This window comes from Cicer arietinum, chromosome 6 (assembly GCF_000331145.2).
Source record: "Cicer arietinum cultivar CDC Frontier isolate Library 1 chromosome 6, Cicar.CDCFrontier_v2.0, whole genome shotgun sequence".
Lineage (NCBI taxonomy): Eukaryota > Viridiplantae > Streptophyta > Magnoliopsida > Fabales > Fabaceae > Cicer > Cicer arietinum.
Genome location: NC_021165.2, coordinates 12,755,897 through 12,776,726, shown reverse-complemented (window position 1 = coordinate 12,776,726; position 20,830 = coordinate 12,755,897). Strand labels below are relative to the sequence as shown.

The 20,830-nt window shown below is 30.5% G+C and overlaps 3 protein-coding genes across 12 annotated transcripts; all 3 read left to right on the top strand.

Annotated features, from left to right (window-relative positions):
- Window positions 1-2,243: 2,243 nt before the first annotated feature.
- On the top strand, window positions 2,244-4,076 carry LOC101497541 (WRKY transcription factor 28). 2 transcript variants are annotated; one of them, XM_073370057.1, is made up of 3 exons: window positions 2,244-2,804; window positions 2,873-3,022; window positions 3,137-4,076. In XM_073370057.1, the coding sequence occupies exons 1-3, from the start codon at window positions 2,350-2,352 to the stop codon at window positions 3,552-3,554; spliced, it is 1,023 nt and encodes a 340-aa protein (XP_073226158.1). In that variant the 5' UTR covers window positions 2,244-2,349; the 3' UTR covers window positions 3,555-4,076. The 2 variants fall into 2 exon arrangements, with proteins under 2 accessions (XP_073226158.1, XP_004504707.1); XM_004504650.4 differs by having other exon boundaries at window positions 2,246-2,804; window positions 3,161-4,076.
- Window positions 4,077-6,616: 2,540 nt separating this feature from the next.
- LOC113787060 (mitochondrial import inner membrane translocase subunit TIM23-2-like) lies at window positions 6,617-9,341 on the top strand. 9 transcript variants are annotated; one of them, XM_073369811.1, is made up of 4 exons: window positions 6,993-7,570; window positions 8,181-8,276; window positions 8,388-8,559; window positions 8,896-9,341. In XM_073369811.1, the coding sequence occupies exons 1-3, from the start codon at window positions 7,548-7,550 to the stop codon at window positions 8,554-8,556; spliced, it is 288 nt and encodes a 95-aa protein (XP_073225912.1). In that variant the 5' UTR covers window positions 6,993-7,547; the 3' UTR covers window positions 8,557-8,559; window positions 8,896-9,341. The 9 variants fall into 9 exon arrangements, 5 of the variants coding, with proteins under 5 accessions (XP_073225912.1, XP_073225913.1, XP_027191285.1 ...); XM_073369810.1 differs by having other exon boundaries at window positions 6,994-7,570; window positions 8,890-9,341; XR_003473294.2 differs by having other exon boundaries at window positions 6,988-7,535; window positions 8,388-9,341.
- Window positions 9,342-12,167: 2,826 nt separating this feature from the next.
- Window positions 12,168-19,729, top strand: LOC101496987 (protein REDUCED WALL ACETYLATION 3). Its single transcript, XM_012717022.3, has 17 exons — window positions 12,168-12,469; window positions 12,555-12,612; window positions 13,140-13,231; window positions 14,101-14,238; window positions 14,329-14,385; window positions 14,471-14,543; window positions 15,305-15,463; window positions 16,055-16,204; window positions 16,342-16,597; window positions 17,055-17,170; window positions 17,261-17,347; window positions 17,464-17,552; window positions 17,714-17,776; window positions 17,909-17,965; window positions 18,566-18,662; window positions 18,965-19,123; window positions 19,213-19,729. The coding sequence occupies exons 2-17, from the start codon at window positions 12,580-12,582 to the stop codon at window positions 19,216-19,218; spliced, it is 1,632 nt and encodes a 543-aa protein (XP_012572476.1). The 5' UTR covers window positions 12,168-12,469; window positions 12,555-12,579; the 3' UTR covers window positions 19,219-19,729.
- Window positions 19,730-20,830: the final 1,101 nt, after the last annotated feature.

Below are 20,830 nucleotides of genomic sequence, written 5' to 3'. Positions count from 1 at the left end.
CTAAACCAAAAAAAATTATATGATGTGAATATCATAACCTAATTGTTTGTTTTATTACTTTACTAACATGTTACTTCATTTGCAAGTAAAGATATATATTTCCAACTTATTAAAAAAGTAGTTATGTCTATTTAAATTTTTGATTTCATATAAAAAGTTAAATAAAATTACTGACTATCTTCTAATTATTATTGTCATCTCCTTGCACCATTAAAGAATTAATTTACGGTTTTTTTGAAATAATAACATCAAATGTGTTATCATAAGTTTACAATATTTATTTATATTTGAGTCTAAAAAATGTAGATTTTTGTTTTTTGTTTTTTTGCTTATAGATATAATTGGGATAACAAAAAGTTTAATGATGAGGATAATAATGAAGACATTTTTTTTTCAATTTACTTCAGAAAGTGATTTAAATTATCAATGTACTATACTCCCAAAATATATACAACAATTGCTGAAGAAAATAAAACCATCTACCAAAAGAAATATATCAACTAAAAACCATCAATTTATGTTTCCTACATATAAAAATTTGACATTATTGGAAAAAGATGAGAGTACGTTAAAAAATAGCATAATAGAGTTAACCATTCTGGAAAAAACTGAATGAAACAATGAACATTTCACATGGGATAGGATTCTACGTTACCATTTTTTACTTGCAAATAAAATTATTGGTTTCATGTTTTGTGGAGTGCATAAATATATACATTTTCGGCAAACTTGTAAAATAAGAAAACTCAAAGAACTTATTTTTGCTTGAAAATAATTTTGAGAAGACTCTAAATTGGACTGAACCGTCAATATTTTTCTTAAAAAAATGATCAATATAATTCTCTGCCAACTTTTAGTGTTTCAAAGGGTTAAATTAAGATTATATTCTGTCAGATTAATTAAGATTACATAAGAGTATTTTATTTCCTTAAAAAAATAAGAGTAATTTATATATATTTATGTAAATAGGGTGGATTATCAACTTAATCTAAGAATAACTTTTGTTAGTTATCCGTCTAATCATTCTTTATACATATTGGATTTCATTTATCTAGCCATATTAAATCTATATATTTATATAAAATTTTAAAATCATTTGATATTTTATCAAATAAATTCAATTCAACGATAATATATTTTTGACAAAATACGTCTTCCAGTCCCTTAGCTTAATTTTAGATAACAATTCAATCATTTTTTTAGCTGGGTCATTTATTTAATTTTAAGTAACAATTTGATAATTTATGTATTAAAATGTCAACAATATTATTTTTTTTACAAAAACTAAAAAATTCCTAAAAATGTTCCAACAACCCATAAAATTCATTACCAATTTCAAAAAAATTCATATATTCATCAAATTTATAACATAAATATTCAAATAAACTCATATCTTTATCTTTATTTGATGTTGTTGGAGATAAAATATAAATTTATTTGAAGACTTGAGTTATGAATTTGATAAAATTTTGGATTATGTAGAAGATGATAATTAATTTAATGGATTTTGTTTGTATATTTTGATGAATTTTTTTAGTTTATGTAAAAAAATGATAACATTGTTGACATTTTAAGACATAAATGATCATATCGTTACCTATAATTAAATAAATGAATAAATCGAAAAAAAAGATAAATGACTAAATTATTAACTTGAAACTAAATTAATAGACTGCAAAATGTATTTTGTCTATATTTTTAAAATACAAATAATATATCAACTAACAAATTATATAATTACAATTATCCAATTTTTATAATTTTTTCAATGCATGATCATTAATATCTAAAAAAATTATTAAACAGGGTTAATCCTAAAATAATAAGTTGATACCCATCCTATATATACTTATAATACATAGCAAAATAGTACTATATGTTTTGGCTTGTGAAAAGAATTGTTATATCATATTTTAATATAGTGTTGATAGTGATTTAATAAATTTGGTAATGAAACATACATTACTCTTAATTGATTTATTTTAGGCCAGGCTGCAAAAGTGACATTAATTAATTTCCCTAGCTATCTATCTCCTTAACTAATAATATTGAGAGCTTCCTTATTAGAAGTAATTAAGATATGGACTAATAAATATTTCCTTTGTGAGAAAGCACTTTCTTCTCTTCTAATTGGAGGGTATATATATTTTTTGTCAACCTCCTTTTTAAAAGTGACCCTAGCTAGTTTTCTCTGTTCAAACTTCAAACCCAAAGACTTTCTTATATATATATAATATTATCACACATAAATATAAGTTCAAGAGATAAGACAATACAAAAGTCTCCATAACCAAACCTCACTCACACACTCTTCTCTTTTGCTTCTTCTTCTCTTATATTTCTTTCTTCATGTCTGATGAACCTAAACAAGCTAACTACCAAAACTTTATGGTAGATCATAATATTAATTACCATCAAGGTAACATGTATTGTGAAAAACAATTTTCCAGCTTTCCTAATTTAGCTTCATCAGCATATGATTCATCACAACCTACTTTTGATCCTTCCTATATGAGTTTTAGTGAATGTTTACAAGGTGGATCAATGGATCATTACAATTCATCATCACTTGGAAATTGTTTTGGAGTAGTATCTCCTTCTTCATCAGAAGTTTTTTCATGTGTTGAAGGAAATACTACTAATAAAAAAGCATCTGTTGCAACGGATCAAACCCTCGGTGCTACACTTAACTCATGTATCTCTTCCTCATCTTCTGAAGCTGGCGGAGGAGCAGCTTCAGAAGAAGATTCAGGAAAGAGAAAACATGTTATTAAAGAAGAAGGACAAGAAAGCTCTAAAAATGAGTAAGTTTTGATTTTCACCCTCTTGTTAATTTGATTGATGGTGCAATGAATTAATAAATGAATTACAGGAAGAAGGATAAGAAGAAATTAGGAGAGAAGAAGAAAGAGAAAGAACCAAGATTTGCTTTCATGACAAAGAGTGAAGTTGATCAACTTGAAGATGGATACAGATGGAGAAAATATGGACAAAAAGCTGTTAAGAATAGTCCATACCCTAGGTATATATCACACTACTAGATCTCCTTATATTATTTCCACTTATATTAACAAAGTGAATAATTTGACATATATAATTTTGAGGAATTTTGTAAAAATAAAAAAAAAGATGAAAGTTTGAATGGAATGGGAAATTGTAGGAGCTATTACAGGTGTACAACACAGAAGTGTACAGTGAAGAAACGCGTAGAGAGATCTTTTGAAGACCCAACAACTGTCATAACAACATATGAAGGTCAACATAATCATCCTGTCCCTACATCTCTTAGAGGCAATGCTGCAGCTGCTATCATGTTCACACCCTCCTCTTTGCTATCTACACCTTCTTCTAATTCAAACTTCTCTCAAGATCTCCTTCTTCACATGCATTCTCATCACAACACCTTCAATATCACTTCTCAACCATCACCTCATTCTAATTCTAATTCTTCACACAACAACTCTCTTCTTCATCATTATCAACATCATCGTGACTATGGCCTCCTTCAAGACATTGTCCCTTCTATGTTCCTCAATAGGACCAACCACAGCTGATCCATCCCTCTATTGCCATAATTATTTCTCATATGTTTTTGTGTATATATATATATATAGATTCAGATGATATTTCATTTACTACTTATGCATTTCTCACTCGTCCTATAATTTAGTCTATGATTTTAAATTGCAGTCTGCAATTGAAATATTATAATAGTTTTAGAGGTTTCTGCAATAACATCGCAACGGCAAAACACAACCTAATTAACCTAATTTGAATGCTTTGCTTCTATGTGGTATGATCATGGCATTTACTACACCTATAGCTATAGTGGCTGGTAAGTGGGAACTGTTTTTTTTTTTTTTTTCTCTTGAAGAAAAATTACTGGATACTTAATTATGTATTTATTAATTAATCCTAGGGAGAGGTTAATTATTAGAGAAACATAAACATCTGATCTTTTTATGTATGCAGTTTGGTAGCCCATTTGGGATTTTCATGCTATATGTGCATATGGAGTTGTATTTTTTTTTTAGTACTTTGTAACATCCATCAATAACATTGAGGTATTCATAACTTTTTATATGGGTTAATTAGGAAGGAAAATGTTTACTGCATTTTAATTTTATTGTCTTCTTTTTTATTTATTTTTTATAAGCAAAATATATTAATGCGAGTACCAAAAATACTCAAAATCTGTTACAAAATGAGGTTCTCAAATACAGACTAAACTATATGATTAGTCAAAATAATTTTACATCATTAAAGAAAAGTAGTTAACATTCTTTAATTTTCTCCAACAAAAACAATTTCACATTAATTACGAAAAATAGTTAACATTGTTTAATTTTCTCAAAAATAATTACAAATAATAATTATTTTCTCTAAACTATCCCTCATAGTTGTTCCATGAAAGAAAAAGAGTTATTGAGAAATGAAATCTAAATTAATTAAAAGATATTTGAGGAATATATAATAGTACTATTATTTATAGTGTCTGTCAAATATTAGTATATAACTCAATAATTTGTAAGAGAAATTAAATGGAACACCCGCAAGTCCAGAAAAATTTGGTTGCCCAAATAATTGAAACAATTGTATGGTAGAATATATACTGACTGGTAACAAATATAGAAAAGTTAGACATATTATTTGGGTGACAACTGTTTTTTTAGTCATTATGGTGGATGCAAAATAAAATTGTATTTGAATGTGAATTGGCATATTAATTCATAGGAAAATTATCGGTAGCTACTTGATTGGTGATTGAATCAGTGTTTAAAACGTTTGATTGTAACTGGTATCCAAGTTAAGGTGGTAAATTAATTTTTGAAAAATAAAAGGATAATATAATAGATTAGTACTAAAATAGTATAAAAAATCACAAAGGAAAAGAGAAAGAAAATAAAATTATTTGTTTATTTAAATTTTTTGAAATAATTGACCTTTCTTGGCCTCCCAATAAAAATGAAACTATTGACCTTTAATTGGTGTTCACACTTCACTAACCATATCTTCAATTGTCAAGGTAAAAGAAAGCTGCAAAGTTCGGTCGCATGGCTAATTTCTTAGTCATCTTCTCTTTTTTTTAGTGGGGGTGTAAACAGAAAAAATTCATGATTAATTGATATTGATGGATCTAATTTAGGTAGGATGATAGAGAAAGATTCATGATTAATTGATAAATTGTTAACAATGGTTGGTTGTGAAAGACATGAGTTTTTTATTCAATTACTTATCCAATAAAAAAACATTATATATTATTGTGTGTTATATTATGTACACATAACTCCCTATATATAGATATGTAGTAACATTTAAGTTTTACAAATAATTTTTTGAGCCCAAAAGAGACGCACATTGAAAGAGATAGTGTTAGACCTCATTATCCTTAGATTCTTTTTGCCAACAAGCTCTAAGAAAAACAATACTATAGTTCCGTGTTCTCTCTCTCTCTCTCTCTATTGTAATGCTTCTTCTTGCATTCTAGAAACCTTCGTCGGAGAGTTCAGTCACTATTTCTGGTTGGGATTCAAGTTGAATCTGTTAATATCATTTATTTTATAAATCCAAATTTTGTAACTAGTTTGCTTTTAAATCCATTTTTTTTTTATACATTCCCTTAAATCAACAATGATTTTGATTAATTGCTACTCCAAAAATACCTTGATAATGGACTGATCAAGTTTAACCGCACAGTCTAATGGTCTCTTCATTTTCCACTTAGCTTGCTTTTTATTTTAAAATTGTATATGTTTTATTTATTTATTTTTTTAAAAATGTCCTGATTTTGTTTCTATTTTATATGAAACAAAATATTAATATCAGTAGTTTGTATAATTAACTATAAAGTGTGCTTTAAGGTATTTGTGTAAAGCTAAATAGTCATGAAATAGTCTATCACTACTAGAAATCAGCGATTTACGTGCGGCTTTTCCTGCGGACACAAATCCGCAGGTAATACATAATTTTCCTGCGGATCACACTTATATAGAGATATTTCCTGCGGTATCGCGTTCCGCAGGTAACACGGCAGGTAAACTTTTCTTTAGCTGCGGATGTACCTGCGACTGCTTATTCGCAGCAAACATCATCTTTTTCCTAAGGATTTTCCTGCGGATATGTTTCTATATGAATAATCCGCAACAAATTCCGCAGCTAAGTTCACATTTGTTGTATTTTGGTGATTATGTAGATATATTTCATCCCAATTTTGTTTTTATATAAATAATGTTAATTTTATAATAATAGTTGTTTGTTCTAATTTCCTCTGTCCTGGTTGCCTCTAGTTTTTGTGTCTTTGGTTTCGAGTGTCTTGATTCATAATTAAAATTGATTTGATTGTAGTTTTAATCCATCTATTTTTATCAATTGAAGAAATTGATTCATTTATTTTAAAAGTCTATTTTTTATCCATCTCATTTGTTTGTAGAAGAACATGCTAGTTTAATGGTAATCAATAACATTATTATTTAATATATATATTAAAAATATTTTGAACTCGACTCAACAGAAAAAAGTTTAAAATGACTTTATATTTACTTAAGATAAGATAGTAAAAAACTAAACATTTAAAGGTTATTATCACATTAGAGAAACTACAAAGTTCATGTACATTTTCTATGTGTCATATGTTCCACTATTATGAAGGAAAATCAATTTTGTAACATCTTCTAAGTAGGGATGGAAACATAATTTGTACTTGCGGGTACCCACCCAAACCATTTAATTTGGGTGGAGAAAAACAAGTTTAATTTAGTGTATAGGTGCTGATTTTCTCCGAAATTTTAATTTGAGGATGGAGACAGATTTGGGTGGTGATATACATCATGTATACACAAGTAATATTATAATAATTTGTAAATTTTATATAAATATAAATAGTGAATATATTTAATATTTTTTAAAATATTAAAAATTATAATGTGGATTCCCATGCCTACTTCTAACTAACATAGTTTGAAACAATTCTAATACAATTACAATTAGTATGTATTAACAACTAATTAATATGTAAACCAAAACATGCTTGCCTCTGTTTTTTCCTTATTTGCAGAATAGAAAGCTTTCACAGTTTCAAGTTTCAAAACACACAAAAAGAGGCACTGCAACATTGCGTGCCACTCACAGGATTTCACGAAACCCTAACCCCTCTTTCAATGGCGCATAACGACTCAAACTCCGATCCCAATCCCCAAGCCCGATTCTACAACCCATACAAAGACCTCGATATTCCTATTCAAAATCTCTACAAACTCTCAACCTCACCGGAGTTTCTCTTCGACGAAGAAGCTCGCCGTAAACGCAGTTCATGGGGAGAAAATCTCACATTCTACACCGGTTGCGGTTACCTCGGTGGTTCAATCGCCGGTGTCGGACTCGTCGACGACATTAAAGCCTTCGAGTCCAGCGACACCGCGAAGCTTCAGATGACTACCTCATGTACATTGCTGCTACGTTTTTATCTAACAGTAATGAACTCTTGCTTGAGATCTTAGGTCCTGGCATTGTTGGTGGATTGTTTCTTCCTGTACTCGGTGCTCTCCCTGATGCAATGCTCATTCTCGTTACTGTAACCAAAATTCATTCATTTAATTTTTTTTTTAAATTTCAGTTATTAGAACTCATTCTCTTTGTTGTTCGATTCATTTTTTTTTTTAAATTGGACAGTCACAAATATTGATTTTGTAAAATTGTTGATTTTGAGGTTAATTTGGAAGCACAGTCTGCCTTCAATTAGAATATTATTTTTTTGGGGTAAAAATTTGAGAAAATGAAGTAATTAAAGGCAATACATGTTTAGGTGTTAATCTTAGTATTTCAGATTTAGTTCCAAGAGATAAGTAAAGTCTAGTAAAAGATTGTTTCAGGATTCGAACTCGAGTAACTATTTAAATCCAATCATTTGGTTGGATATATTCTACTATTGTAAGAAAAAGAATAAAAATTTAGTTTATTTTTATTTTCTAGTAAAATTTCAGTCAAGTGAGTGCCTGAAATATATTTGGTGTCCTAATACTACATGCATGCTTCTGATTGGAACTTGATTTTACAAATGAAGTTGAATGTTGTTTTTTTATATCTGATGTGCCATTTCATATATTGAGGAAATAAGGGCAAATTAGAGCACCAACATTGATGTATCTTATGTGCAATGCCTAATTGATTTCACTGCATTTCAGGCTAATGGATCTTGAAGAGCATTCTAGAACAGAGGAAAGTGACTTTGAATTGCTCAAGAAGGCTCTTACCATTGATAACCAGAAAGATAACAAACAGTTTGCAATTAGAAATCTTCACTCTTACAATTTATAACACAATTATCAAATTTGATTTCAACACTATGCATTGCACTTTCTAACACCTTTTTCTTAATTTCCTTTGATCAGAATGGCAAATGATTCAGAGGAAACAAAGTTGATGACTAGAAACAAATGGTCTACTATAGTATATAGGCGAGGTCAGAAGCAGCTAACTCGATTATTCTTGAAAGAAGCAGAACATGCTCTGCAGTTATCAATGATTGAAGAGATGAGTGTTCAAGTTAGATTTAGTTAATTGGTAAAATAATAATTATTCTTTACCTTGTTCGTTTAGCAAAGTCTAAAGGTACTTGAGATGTTTAGAGATACTGACACAATATAGACCACTCCTAAGCTGAATAATCTATTTGATGTTTCTTCAGCTCCTTCATCATAACAGTCAGGAGGTTGAAAATAAACCATCAATTCAATTTGCGAGTTAGGAACTGTTCCTGACACAACTAGATTTAGAAAGACGGTTTATCAAGGGCAAAGATAATTAGGATTGGTCCTAGGGTGGTTGGTTTTGTTTCTCTTATTTTCATTGTGGTTTTGTTTCTCTTATTCTCTTATTTCTCTTAATCTGAAGTTGTAGAATCTGGAGTTCTATTTGGTGTCCTACAAAGCTGTTACGAATGATGGTGAATTTATTGCTGTCAAGAAGCTGAATTCGCGCGGAGGAGCATCGAGCATCGACCGAAGCATCTTAGCTGAGATTTCAACTCTTGGAAAGACCAGGCACATGAACATTGTGAAGTTGCATGAATTCTGTTTTCATGAAGATTCTAATCTTTTATCATAGCAGTATTGGATTTCAACTCTTGGAAAGACCAGGCATATGAAGATTCTAAGCCTTGGTGAAAAGCTTCATTCAAGTTCAACATTGTGTATTGGATTGGAATGTTTGATATGAAATAACTTTAGGGATCTCTGTAACAGTATGATTTGCAAACATGATATAAATCTTGTTTAGCATAATAGTTGGATTATGCTTTAATTAATATTTAGTTTTGAATTTTGAACACGATATAAATTTTGTTTCGGAGTATTGCAATAATATTTCAATAATATTTCAATTAAAGATTAATATTAAATAATAAAAAAAAATGTATTTATAATCATGTTTTTATATAAATAAAAAATCAGAAAAACAAATTTACAGTGGAATTTCTCTTTGAAAATAGTTTTGATGCGAAATTATCTGTGGATTTTCATGCGAACTTACCTTCGGATTTTCATGCGAATGGTATTTTGGTGGACAATTTCACGAGGATATACCTACGGATTTTCATTGGAAACGTATTTGCAGGAATATACTAAAGATATTTCTACATAAAGTCGTAAGAAATTTCCTTAAGTTTACTAAACACTTGCTGCGGAATTTATCTATTTTTCCTGCGGATTTATCCGCAGGTACCTTACCTGCCGATTCAGAAATCCTCAGGAAACAATTATCCACGAAGGTTTTACGTGGGGATATGGTTCCGTCAATAAATCCGCAGGTAACGTGTGTTCCTGCGGAATTTTAGCTTATATCCGCAGGAAATTCCGCAGGAAAAATGCTGATTTCTAGTAGTGTATACTCAGCATGTATTTGAAAAGTTTGATCATGAAAATGATTTAGAGTTAACCACGTATGTTAAGGTGTTGATGTTATAGGTAAATTTATGAATTTGATCACTTAAATTAATTTAACTTATATTTTAATTTAACTCATTTAAATTCAGATTTATTTTGAACCAATTCATTTAAATCAAATGATATTTGATTTACATAGGTAGCTAATTTAAGATTTTGAACTTACGAATTCAATTTATTGACACAACATTTATGTTTTTATTATTAATATATAGTTAAAATGTAGTTGTTAGATTATATTTGAAAATTTACTACTAAATTAAGTGTTTTATTGTGTTTGTGGATATATTTTAAGTATTGAATAATATATTGTAATATAGTTTTATTGTTTTCTAAATATTCAAATATTAATTATATTTTTAATTTTTTTTTTTAATCCGTGAATCCAACTCAATCCTACTTAATTATAATTTAATTGGATTGAAGTTTGATATAAAAATGAAGGTCCGGCTTAAATAAAATTGATTGGATGTTGAATTTGGCTAAAAAGACCAAACCCAACTTGTGTAGTAGATTCCTAGCACGTATACACATTGCACTGTGTTGTTTAGCGGAGAAACAGTGACGTCGAATACAATGTAAAAAAAAAATGGTGCAGACAGTTTAAAATAAAGCTTGTGGTCCTACTTGATCTAATGGTTAAAAGTGAATTGGACCATCATAAATTACTTTAATATTGGTTCATGTTAAATGTCATCCATGATCCGTGATCATACGTGTTGTTGTATATGCAGTGTCTTTAAACCACAAATAAATAACAAGATATGATTGTTATGACAAGGAAGAACAATCTATTACCCAAAGACAAAACGTTGCTTATGAGTCATGTTTGTCTCGTACCCTTCCTGAAGGAAACCACTATGCTGATAAATTGGCCTCTTATGCTCTTTCTTTTCTTGGCTTTCGGTAGAGTGATATACATGGTTTTATTAGGGAAGACATTTTTTTTCCACAACAAATGTCACACTTATTATCGTTTTAAATAATGTTTTTTTAACGGGTAAAAACTCGATCATGAACTTGCACTCGATCAAAACAAAATTCTATTATCAAATTCATGACACATTCGAGTGGATATCAAGAGATACAAGTACTGTTGTCATGTTTAATCATTCTACTTACACTAGCTGTGATAAAGGTTCTAATCCAAAATTTCATAATTTGTATATTATACGTAAATTTCATTATAAATCTTTAATAAAATTAGTTATTCTCTCTAATTTGTATGAGAGTTGTCATTTCTAATCTAAATTAACATATTTTGAGTACACCAAGCTTAAAAGGAGAAAATCAACATAGCTAAATACTGATAGTAAGAAAAAGACCATTTAAACCTTGAAGGATGCCAAATGATCCACCTAGTTAGCTTAATCCTAACAGAAATAACATTTAAGTTTCCAAATAACATTTTGTTGTTCAAATCAAGTTTAAAATATTTTTATCCATAGAAAAAGTTAATTAGGTAACCAAATTAAGAGATTCAAATTAAAAAATAATGTATTCGACAACCAGATTAATCATTAGTTTAAATAATTAAACATAAGAAGCAATCTAATTCTAAACCAACCTATAACTAGTGTCCAAAATAATTAGTTGAAACATTATAATAATAGATTGAATTTAACTCGGTGAGTTATGCAATAAACATTGAACCCCCGTAGTTTTTAGGCTTAAAAATTATTTGAACACAAATATATACATCAATATCGTATAATACGGCTTCCTATTTCTTTTTCTTCATGAAATAAATATTAATTCTTTTTTTTTTTGAGTAAACAAAAGAAATAATAATTATTATCAGAAATTCAGATATAAAATCTCAAATCTAAATATGTGATATAATATTCAATTTAAAAATATTAATATTTATTAATTGAGTTAAAACTTTAAAACTCATATACTATATTTTTTTAATTTGATTTGAATAGTATTGAATAAAGTGTAGTTTATTTTTTGTTGATGTTAGTCGGTAATAATTTTTGTACGTAATTAACCTTATTCCTCCATTTGATGATAGGGACGTGATTATTTGAAGGATAAAAAGAGGAAGTGAATGTTGGAGTAGAAATGGTAGTTGGATTTGGAGGTTATTTTAACGTGTTAGTTAAATAAAAGTGTAGAATATTTTTATTTGAAGCAAGTTAAAGAAAACAAAGTAGCAACCAATGTGGCAACATATTTGAGTATATATTTTTACCAAAATAGAGGAAGGAATTTAACCCAAAACGACACATAACAGAGACAGAAACATTCGTCACACAGAGTGTTGTAATCATTTTGAATTTCTTTATCTAAATTATAAACTGAGTTAGATTAAAAAGCTTGTTGTTCATCTTCTTCTAAGTTTCCAATCCAACCACTGAGAGAGAGACATCCCCTCCGACATTTTCTCTATTCTTCAAGCAAACTCTTCTTTCAGATCTCTCTCTCTCTCTCTCTCTCTCTCTTTAGGGTTTCTCTTTCTGCTATTTATGATCACTCTTTGACACGCTTCCCTCACCAAATCTACTGCTTCCATTTCTTCATCTTTGGTATTTTTCTCAGATTTCGATTCTTCCTTCTTCCTTTTCAATGCGCGCGTTTTATCGCTGATCTCAATCTTTTTCTTTTTTGTAGATTGGAGCAGTTACTGAGATCGAAGATGGTTGTTTCGGGCCCAATTACGCCGGGGCAGGTGTGTTTCTGCTCTTACTGTAATAATTCTTTGATTTCAAGGTTAAATCTCGAATTGCTTAGTTGATTTCTGATACTTCTTACTTGTGATTTTCGTGATCTGTTTGTTTTTGTTGTCGTTTGCATCTAGGTGTTAGACAAGTGGCAGGGGTATTGAAAAATAATTCAGATAACTGTCAAATTCGATTAGGATAGTGTGGAAAGTTATTTAAATTTGTTATTTAAGTTGATGTTAGTTTTTTGTAGCTAAATCTGAAGCATTATTTTTTGATATTTTGGGGAAAATCAATTTTAACTTCAATGTGAATGGCAGTGTAATTATGAAAAATATATCATATGCAACTCAAATTTGAGCTTATTGATGTGGAGTATAATAAAATTCAATGTCAAACCTCTAATTGTTTGGATGATGTGATGAGCTTCTCTTTCTGCTTTATGTTATTCATGTCAATTGTATTATATCTAAATGCTAGTATTTTGGATGATGTTGCTAATTTTCTAGTGGGGCTTTGCTTTTTACGAGTTCAGGTGTCTTTCTTGCTTGGAGTTATTCCAGTTTTTGTTACTTGGATATATTCAGAATACTTAGAGTACAAGAAAACCTCGTCTCCTACTAAAGTGTAAGTTTTTAGCACTGTCATGAGAAAGCCAATTATTGACTTCAACTGATTCGATTTTATCAAGTATTATAAGTGTGTTTGTGGAATATATATATGTAATTATGTATATATATAAGTGTGTGTGTGTGTGTGTGTATAAAGAACAACTTTCTTCTCTTCAGTTTGGCTGTTTCTTCTTGTGATTGGATTGATGGAGTTGAAGAGGGTTTATCACAATACTTTAGATAACTATGTTATTACACATTGAAATCTTGTGATGCCACTTGATGATATTTTAATTTTGATGTGATTGGCATTGGTAAAGGATACAATCTGTTAAATAGGTCTTAGATGAGGTCTTTGGGGATCAACAGTGATTCTTAAATCAAGTAGCAGTATTTAGTGTTTACTTATCAAGTTTATGACACCCGTGTTACTCACAGCTCTGAAACTGCACTTGTGCCTTGTTTTTAAAACATAATAATATTTAGCAAACCTTGAGATTAGGATTTAATAAACAATTAGATGCTGACTAATGCCTTGAAGTTAGTGGTGTATGTGGAGCAAACATACACGAACACTTCATGTTTCATGTGGGCATTAAAACTACTAATATCCTGCAATCATATTGAGAATTTTGTATCAGAAGATTTCATGTTGTAAACAATGAACATTAACACCAACTAATATGGATGATATGTTTCCCATCTTGGATCTATTTTTAAGTATGTGTTTAAACGACTAAACTTGATTTAAGTAATCACTTGATTGAAGTTCCTACTTTCAAAAATTGAATTTCCTGCTCCGAAGTTTTTTACATATGGAATGCATACAAATATTTATCTGCAAATATTTTCTGATTGTTAACAAATTCTCTTGGTGGACTGCAGTCACTCAGATACGAGTCTTGATGAGTTGGGGAAGGATGCAATTAAGGAAGATGATCGGGCCATTTTGCTGGAAGCTGGGCTTACAAGATCAGCATCAGCAAAATTCCACACATCATCTGTCAAATTGAATTTGATTCGGTAATTTTCTATGATATGCAATGTCAATGGATTTTTTAGTTTTCTACTTCTATATTTTAAGATCCTTTCCTTCTTACTTGTTCTGTTTAGGTTTTTGACCATGGACGACTCTTTCTTGCTAGAAAATCGTGCAACTTTGAGGGCAATGTATGTCATTGATCTTTGAATTACTAAAATTACTAAAATATTACATGTTCCACTCCTTAATTCTAAAAACATAATTTTTTTGCAGGGCTGAGTTTGGGCTGATTCTGTTTTATTTCTACATATGTGATCGAACAGACTTACTTGGAAATTCTACCAAGGTAAACATTAAACATATACCAATTATTATATTTCCACTTGTTTTTGCTTCGATATACAATTTGAAATATTGTTATAAAGTAATTTTTGTAGAGGAACTTCTTCTATGACAACTTCAATTTTTGTTTGCTTGTTTGTAACTGTTTGGTTTGTTGTTTAAGTTTTCAGACTTTTTGTTGTTATTAATGAGGAATATTTGTATATATGAGTTTTTCCCTTTTTGAGATTGTCGCTAATGAGTGCCTAGAAAGTAACTGTTCAAGTGATTGAAAAGGATGCTATCTCATAAGTTTTTTAACAAAGTTCCATTTGTCCCATGTAAAAGCATGTTTGATTTGGGGAGCTCAAACATTCCCCCCGAATATGTAATTAGCTGTATACACTTCTATGCACCAATTTTTGGTTCGATTTCTATTAGTGCTTTTCCATTGGGGTTTGCAAGATTTTGTGACAAGATTGACTTGGGAAGAGATATCCTGTAACATGTCTTACCTTAGATTTTTACTCCGAGTTCTAGGCCACACTTCATGACTTCATAACCAATGTACTTTATGCAACAACTTTTTGCTTAATCAAAGCTATCAGGCTTGTTTAGATATATGCTGCTACACAGGCTTGATTTTGGAATACTTATATCCACTGGGTGTAATGATATATTATTGAACGAGCAGTAGTCTTTTATATATTCAAATCACCATATGATCCAAAATTTTCCATTTGCAGTTACTATTTTCTTACTTGCTTTTCCTTCCTTTTTTGACAGAGTTATAGTCGGGATCTTTTCATATTCCTCTTCATTCTTCTGGTTATAGTTTCAGCAATGACTTCTTTCAAAAAACATAATGACGCATCAACATTTTCTGGAAGAAGCATGCTTTACCTTAATCGGCATCAAACAGAAGAATGGAAAGGATGGATGCAGGTGGGTGCTCCTTTTTGGTTGACGTGAAAACTTTTAAATAGAGATGTTATATGTTTGCTTGCCTCCTACAACATTATGGTTAAAAGTATTTAATTGACCTTTTCTGTTCATTGATATTTTATATTTGAACCGTCACTGTTATATCTGCTGCAACTTGCCTAATGTGAAACATCCAACATTATCTGAGTTCCATTTGGATTTCTCATTGATATTATATTTTTGAACTGTCATTGTTATATTTGCTGCAACTTGCCTAATGTGAAACATCAAACGTTATCTGAGTTCCGTTTGAATTTCTCATTCTTCTGTTACTCTTATACTTTTGTTTCTTTTGTTACTTTTTTAGTACATGTATTATGATAAATTTCCTAGCCGATGTCAGGAAGAAATTGTGGAATACTGGAGCTATTTGATGATATCTGATGGAAATTGAGGCTGTTAGTTATTAAAATGAAACTAAAGTTGATGTAGCTCAATGTAGTCTTGGTTTGTGTTGCCTTCAAAATGCCATCATTCATCCAAACTTGCTTTCTTTTGTATAATTTGGTTTGAATTTGTCAGCTCCTTCTAACTATTTTTCCATGTGTTCAGGTCCTTTTTCTAATGTATCATTATTTTGCTGCAACGGAGATATACAATGCTATACGTGTTTTCATTGCTGCATATGTTTGGATGACTGGGTTTGGCAACTTCTCCTATTATTATATCAGAAAAGATTTTAGTCTTCCACGCTTTGCACAGGTGATATGGATTCTTTCACCCCGAACACCATTTTTATTTTAGTTTTATTTTCTCAGGTGGTGGTGTCCACTGACTATCATTAACTTGTTACTCTTTTTGCATAAGCAATATACTTAACTCATTAAAGTGCCTTGCAGATGATGTGGCGGCTTAACTTTTTTGTGGCCTTCTGTTGTATCGTGCTTAACAACGACTATATGCTCTATTATATATGTCCAATGCACACACTTTTCACTTTGATGGTGTATGGAGCATTGGGTATATATAACAAGCACAATGAAAATAGCTCAGTGATGGCTGCAAAGATTCTGGCCTGCTTTCTTGTGGTGATCTTGATTTGGGAAATTCCTGGATTCTTTGACTTATTCTGGAGCCCGTTTGCATTCTTTTTGGGTTAGTAATATACGTAATTTGAACTTCTGTATTATTAGTTTAGTTATGTTTTTTGTTGTGACTTTTGTTAACCAACTCATCATACCTGAGATTACCGGTTGGTTTCACTCTACTGAGTCACATAATCTAACGTTTATGCTCCATAATCTACTATTTATGCTTTGAATTGAACGGTTTTATTGCCTTTCAAGACTTAAGTTGTGGAGACCCCCTCATGTTGTTGACAATAGTTATTGCCAACATGATAAAAAAAATGTTACTACATAAATGACTACTACATATATTTAGATAATAAATGTTTTCATTTTATTCTGTCAGAGAAAAAATAGCATAGACTTGTTTACAATGCATGCTTTTGATTGTCATTTTGCAAGTTTCAAATCGATTTGCTATTATAAGAATAGTAAGCTGGAATGCTTTTTACTGCAAGTCTATAATAGTAATCTTCATATGGCAGGTTATACTGATCCTGCAAAGCCTGATGTACCCCGAATGCATGAGTGGCATTTCAGATCTGGACTTGATCGATACATCTGGATAGTTGGAATGATTTATGCCTACTTCCATCCAAATGTAATCTAGTATACTGTCTTTTGTGGTAGTGAATATTTTTTTTTAAATGATATCCAGTTATTTTGAATTTGACATATTTTACTGTTTCAGGTTGAGAAATGGATGGAAAAATTGGAAGAGTGTGAAACCAAGAAGAAATTAACAATCAAAACCAGCATTGTTTCAGTTTCTTTATTTGTGAGTTACATGTCTCATTATAAAATTATTTGCTTAGATTATTTATGGTTTTGTCTTCTCTTTTTGATTTTATTAATTCAATTTGCTCTGATGTAATTTCATTTTTTTCTTTCTAGGTTGGGTACTTGTGGTATGAATACATATACAAGCTGGACAAGGTTTCATATAACAAACTTCACCCTTACACTTCATGGATTCCAATCACGTGGGTGTTATATATTTCTCTTTTACATCTTTGCCTGTTCTTCATGTTTTCTTTGTTTTTTCCCTTTCTGCTTGAATGATAGCAATTCTAGAATAATTTAGGATAGCTTTATATTTCCAGCTCCTTCTGTTGGTATTTTTGTAATTATTATCTTCTTTCAGTGTTTACATTTGCTTGAGGAATTTCACTCAGAAGATTCGGAATTTCTCTTTGACCCTCTTTGCGTACGTTTTCTTTGCCTTAATTATTGAATTTCAATGTTGAGTGATTTTGACAGATTTTTCTTTTATTTGGTAACACATATTTTCTACTAGCATTTGTTTCTTAATTTCCCCCTTTTTTGTATGTATTATCAGGTGGCTTGGCAAGATTACTTTGGAGACTTACATTTCACAGTTCCACATTTGGTTGAGGTGTGTATGCATATTAATCTTTTTTATTCTTTCACTATTCACTTGGCTTTAATTATGTTATAACAATGGGAGTGGCTGTAGTTTCTGTTTCATTTGGTTGATCAGCCCTCTCCCCGCATTTGATGTATCTGAGATAACATTAAGAGGGTTATGTGATGTGAATATACAGTAATTGACAATGGTGAAAGAGTTGATCTAGTGGGTTGAGATATGTGCTCAAATGCGATATATATTATATCATTAATTTGTTTCCCACTTTCCATACTTTAAATTCATGAATTGAAATGTTATATTACGATCCTAAGTGGTGACCCTAATCAATAGGCCGAACAGTTGATTTTAAGATTTCTAGATCATGACTTGTTTTCAATAGTTGTTGAAGTCGGCCAGAGACCGCAGTTGGCATGAATAGAGAAACTTCTCAGTATGGATGTTGTCCTTTTTTAATTGCTAAGTTGTTTTGTGCCTTTGTTGTTTCTATGAACATTTCTTTTTATATGAATAATGAACAAAATCTGGAAAAATCATAGTGGTACAAAACCTATGAAAGAACTTTCCCTTAGTAATATGTGTACTTGATAATTTCCTCTTTGCATACAGATCAAATATGCCAAATGGACAGCCCAAGTGGCTTCTTTCTTTTATCCCAGAGTATCCTATGCTCAACTTCATGCTTACTACTGCTCTATATGTCTTGGTATGGACCTTTCTTTCTTTCTTTCCTTCCTTTTTTTCTTCTTCTACTGATATTCAATCCTAAGAGCACCGGTGAACAAATAGAAAAAATAGAAAATATACATTAAAAAGTATAGCTTTTAATACATTGACAACTTAGGAAAATTGTACTTTTTAATAAATTATTTTCATCTTAATTATGTTACTAATGTCCTTAGGACAATTTTAGCATCTTTTATTTTTTTAATTAATTTTCAAGTTTCAGGAAAGATATCCCTATTAAGTTGCACTTTTTGTGCTGCATATCTTGACATAATTTTGCAGGTATCTCATCGACTTTTTGAATTAACAAATACCCTCAAGACAGTGTTTGTACCCACAAAAGACAATCGGCGGCTGTTGCATAATTTTATTACTGGGGTTGCCATTTCCATTTCTTTATATTGTGTCGCTCTTATTCTGCTCCAGATTCCCCATTCAACGGTAAGCCTATATTTGCTGCATGAAGGGTTTATGGAAAATTTTGGGGAAGGATAATTTGCAATTTTCTGATTTTTCTTTGGTACTGATAGGTTTGAAAATGAACGCCAAAGAGAGTTTACATAGACTATTCAATTTGGAATGACTCTGCGGAAAGGAAGCTAGGTGGGTTTAAAATAAGAATACATGGGAATGTGGGATCTCATTTTTTTTCCGGAGGCAATGTTCCGTTAGTTGTCAGAAGTAGTATCCCCATTCGCTGCATCAGATATAAATATTGGCATTGGTTTGTGTTGGTGTTTGACATATGATGAGGGGGTTAACCCCAAAGGAATTTAGACCAATTTTCTGTAGCTTCATTTGTGCTCACACATAAAAGGAGAAAAGAGTAGGATCGTGTTACAAATGTGTTGTCTTGGCTTCGAAGAAATTCAAGATTCATTGCCTGTTGATGTTCAATTTCTGTTATCATTTTTTGACTGGTTACATCTGTGAAGGATAAGGAAATATATGTATATTCATTTTGACAATCTTAGCGGAAACGCGTTGTCATACCCATGTAACAATAGTTTTGTTTTAATAGCCATTATTGCTGGTGTTACCATTTAATTGTGAGCCAATACTAGGAATCATAAAAATATTTATTTATTAGTGGACAATCATCAAATTTATAGGAAACTGGACCTCCACCTCCAGTGTCAAAAATCATGAAATCACATGGCATCCATGCTCACTCCACCCACACACATGATTCTGTTTTCTTCCCCATCCTTCGTTTCCCCTTAATTACCCAATGTCATTGCATTCTCCATCCGTGACCACAAACCATTTTGATATTCTTTTGGCTTCTAATTTCAGCTTCAAACTCAAGTAAAAATTGTTCCGTCATCATCTTTGCCCAAGGGAAATCTCCCAATGCCACTTCTCTCACCTTAGCCTTCATAAACGATTTAGATGATCTCTTGACTTCCTATTTCGACTTACCCTATATCTTGAATCTCTACCTCTACCACCTTCTGACTTGTTTCTCAGCAGATGCACACACCCACCACTGCCATGACTTTTGAGAAAACCATGCAACATATACCAACTTATTTGAGTTGGAGGTGGTGCTGTTACTGAACACACATTTTTGTCATGCTTCCTCTTAATTTGCTTTTTTTTTTTGGTTTAAATTATTGTTGTATTTTAATTTTCAAAAATTTAAATATGCAGAACTTAAAAAAATCTAAGTTAACTATAATTTATGAATATTTCACTCAAAATATTTGGTCTAAAAAACGTGTTATGAAAATTTCACGCATAAAAGTTTATGTAAAAAAAGAAACACTAATTTTTCTAAGAAAAATGAATTTTTTGTTGACTTCAAAAGGCATTTTTATATTTTCAATCCATGTATAGGAGTGTGAGGTGCTGACATAAGGGTGTTTTAGTAAAGTTCTCTAATCACGAAATATAAAGGCATATATATATATAGCAAACTTCAGTTTTTTTATTTAAATAAAGTATCTCAATCATGAAGTTTGATGATAAACAATTAACTAAAATACATATGCAATAAGATAATATATATATATATATATATATATAGCATGATTCAATGGTGGGTTGGGATAGAAACATGATCCACCTGATTGAATAATCTTACAATCACCCAACATATTGCCATGATATTCAATATTTAGTTTCAGTACACGTTCACTTGCTGAA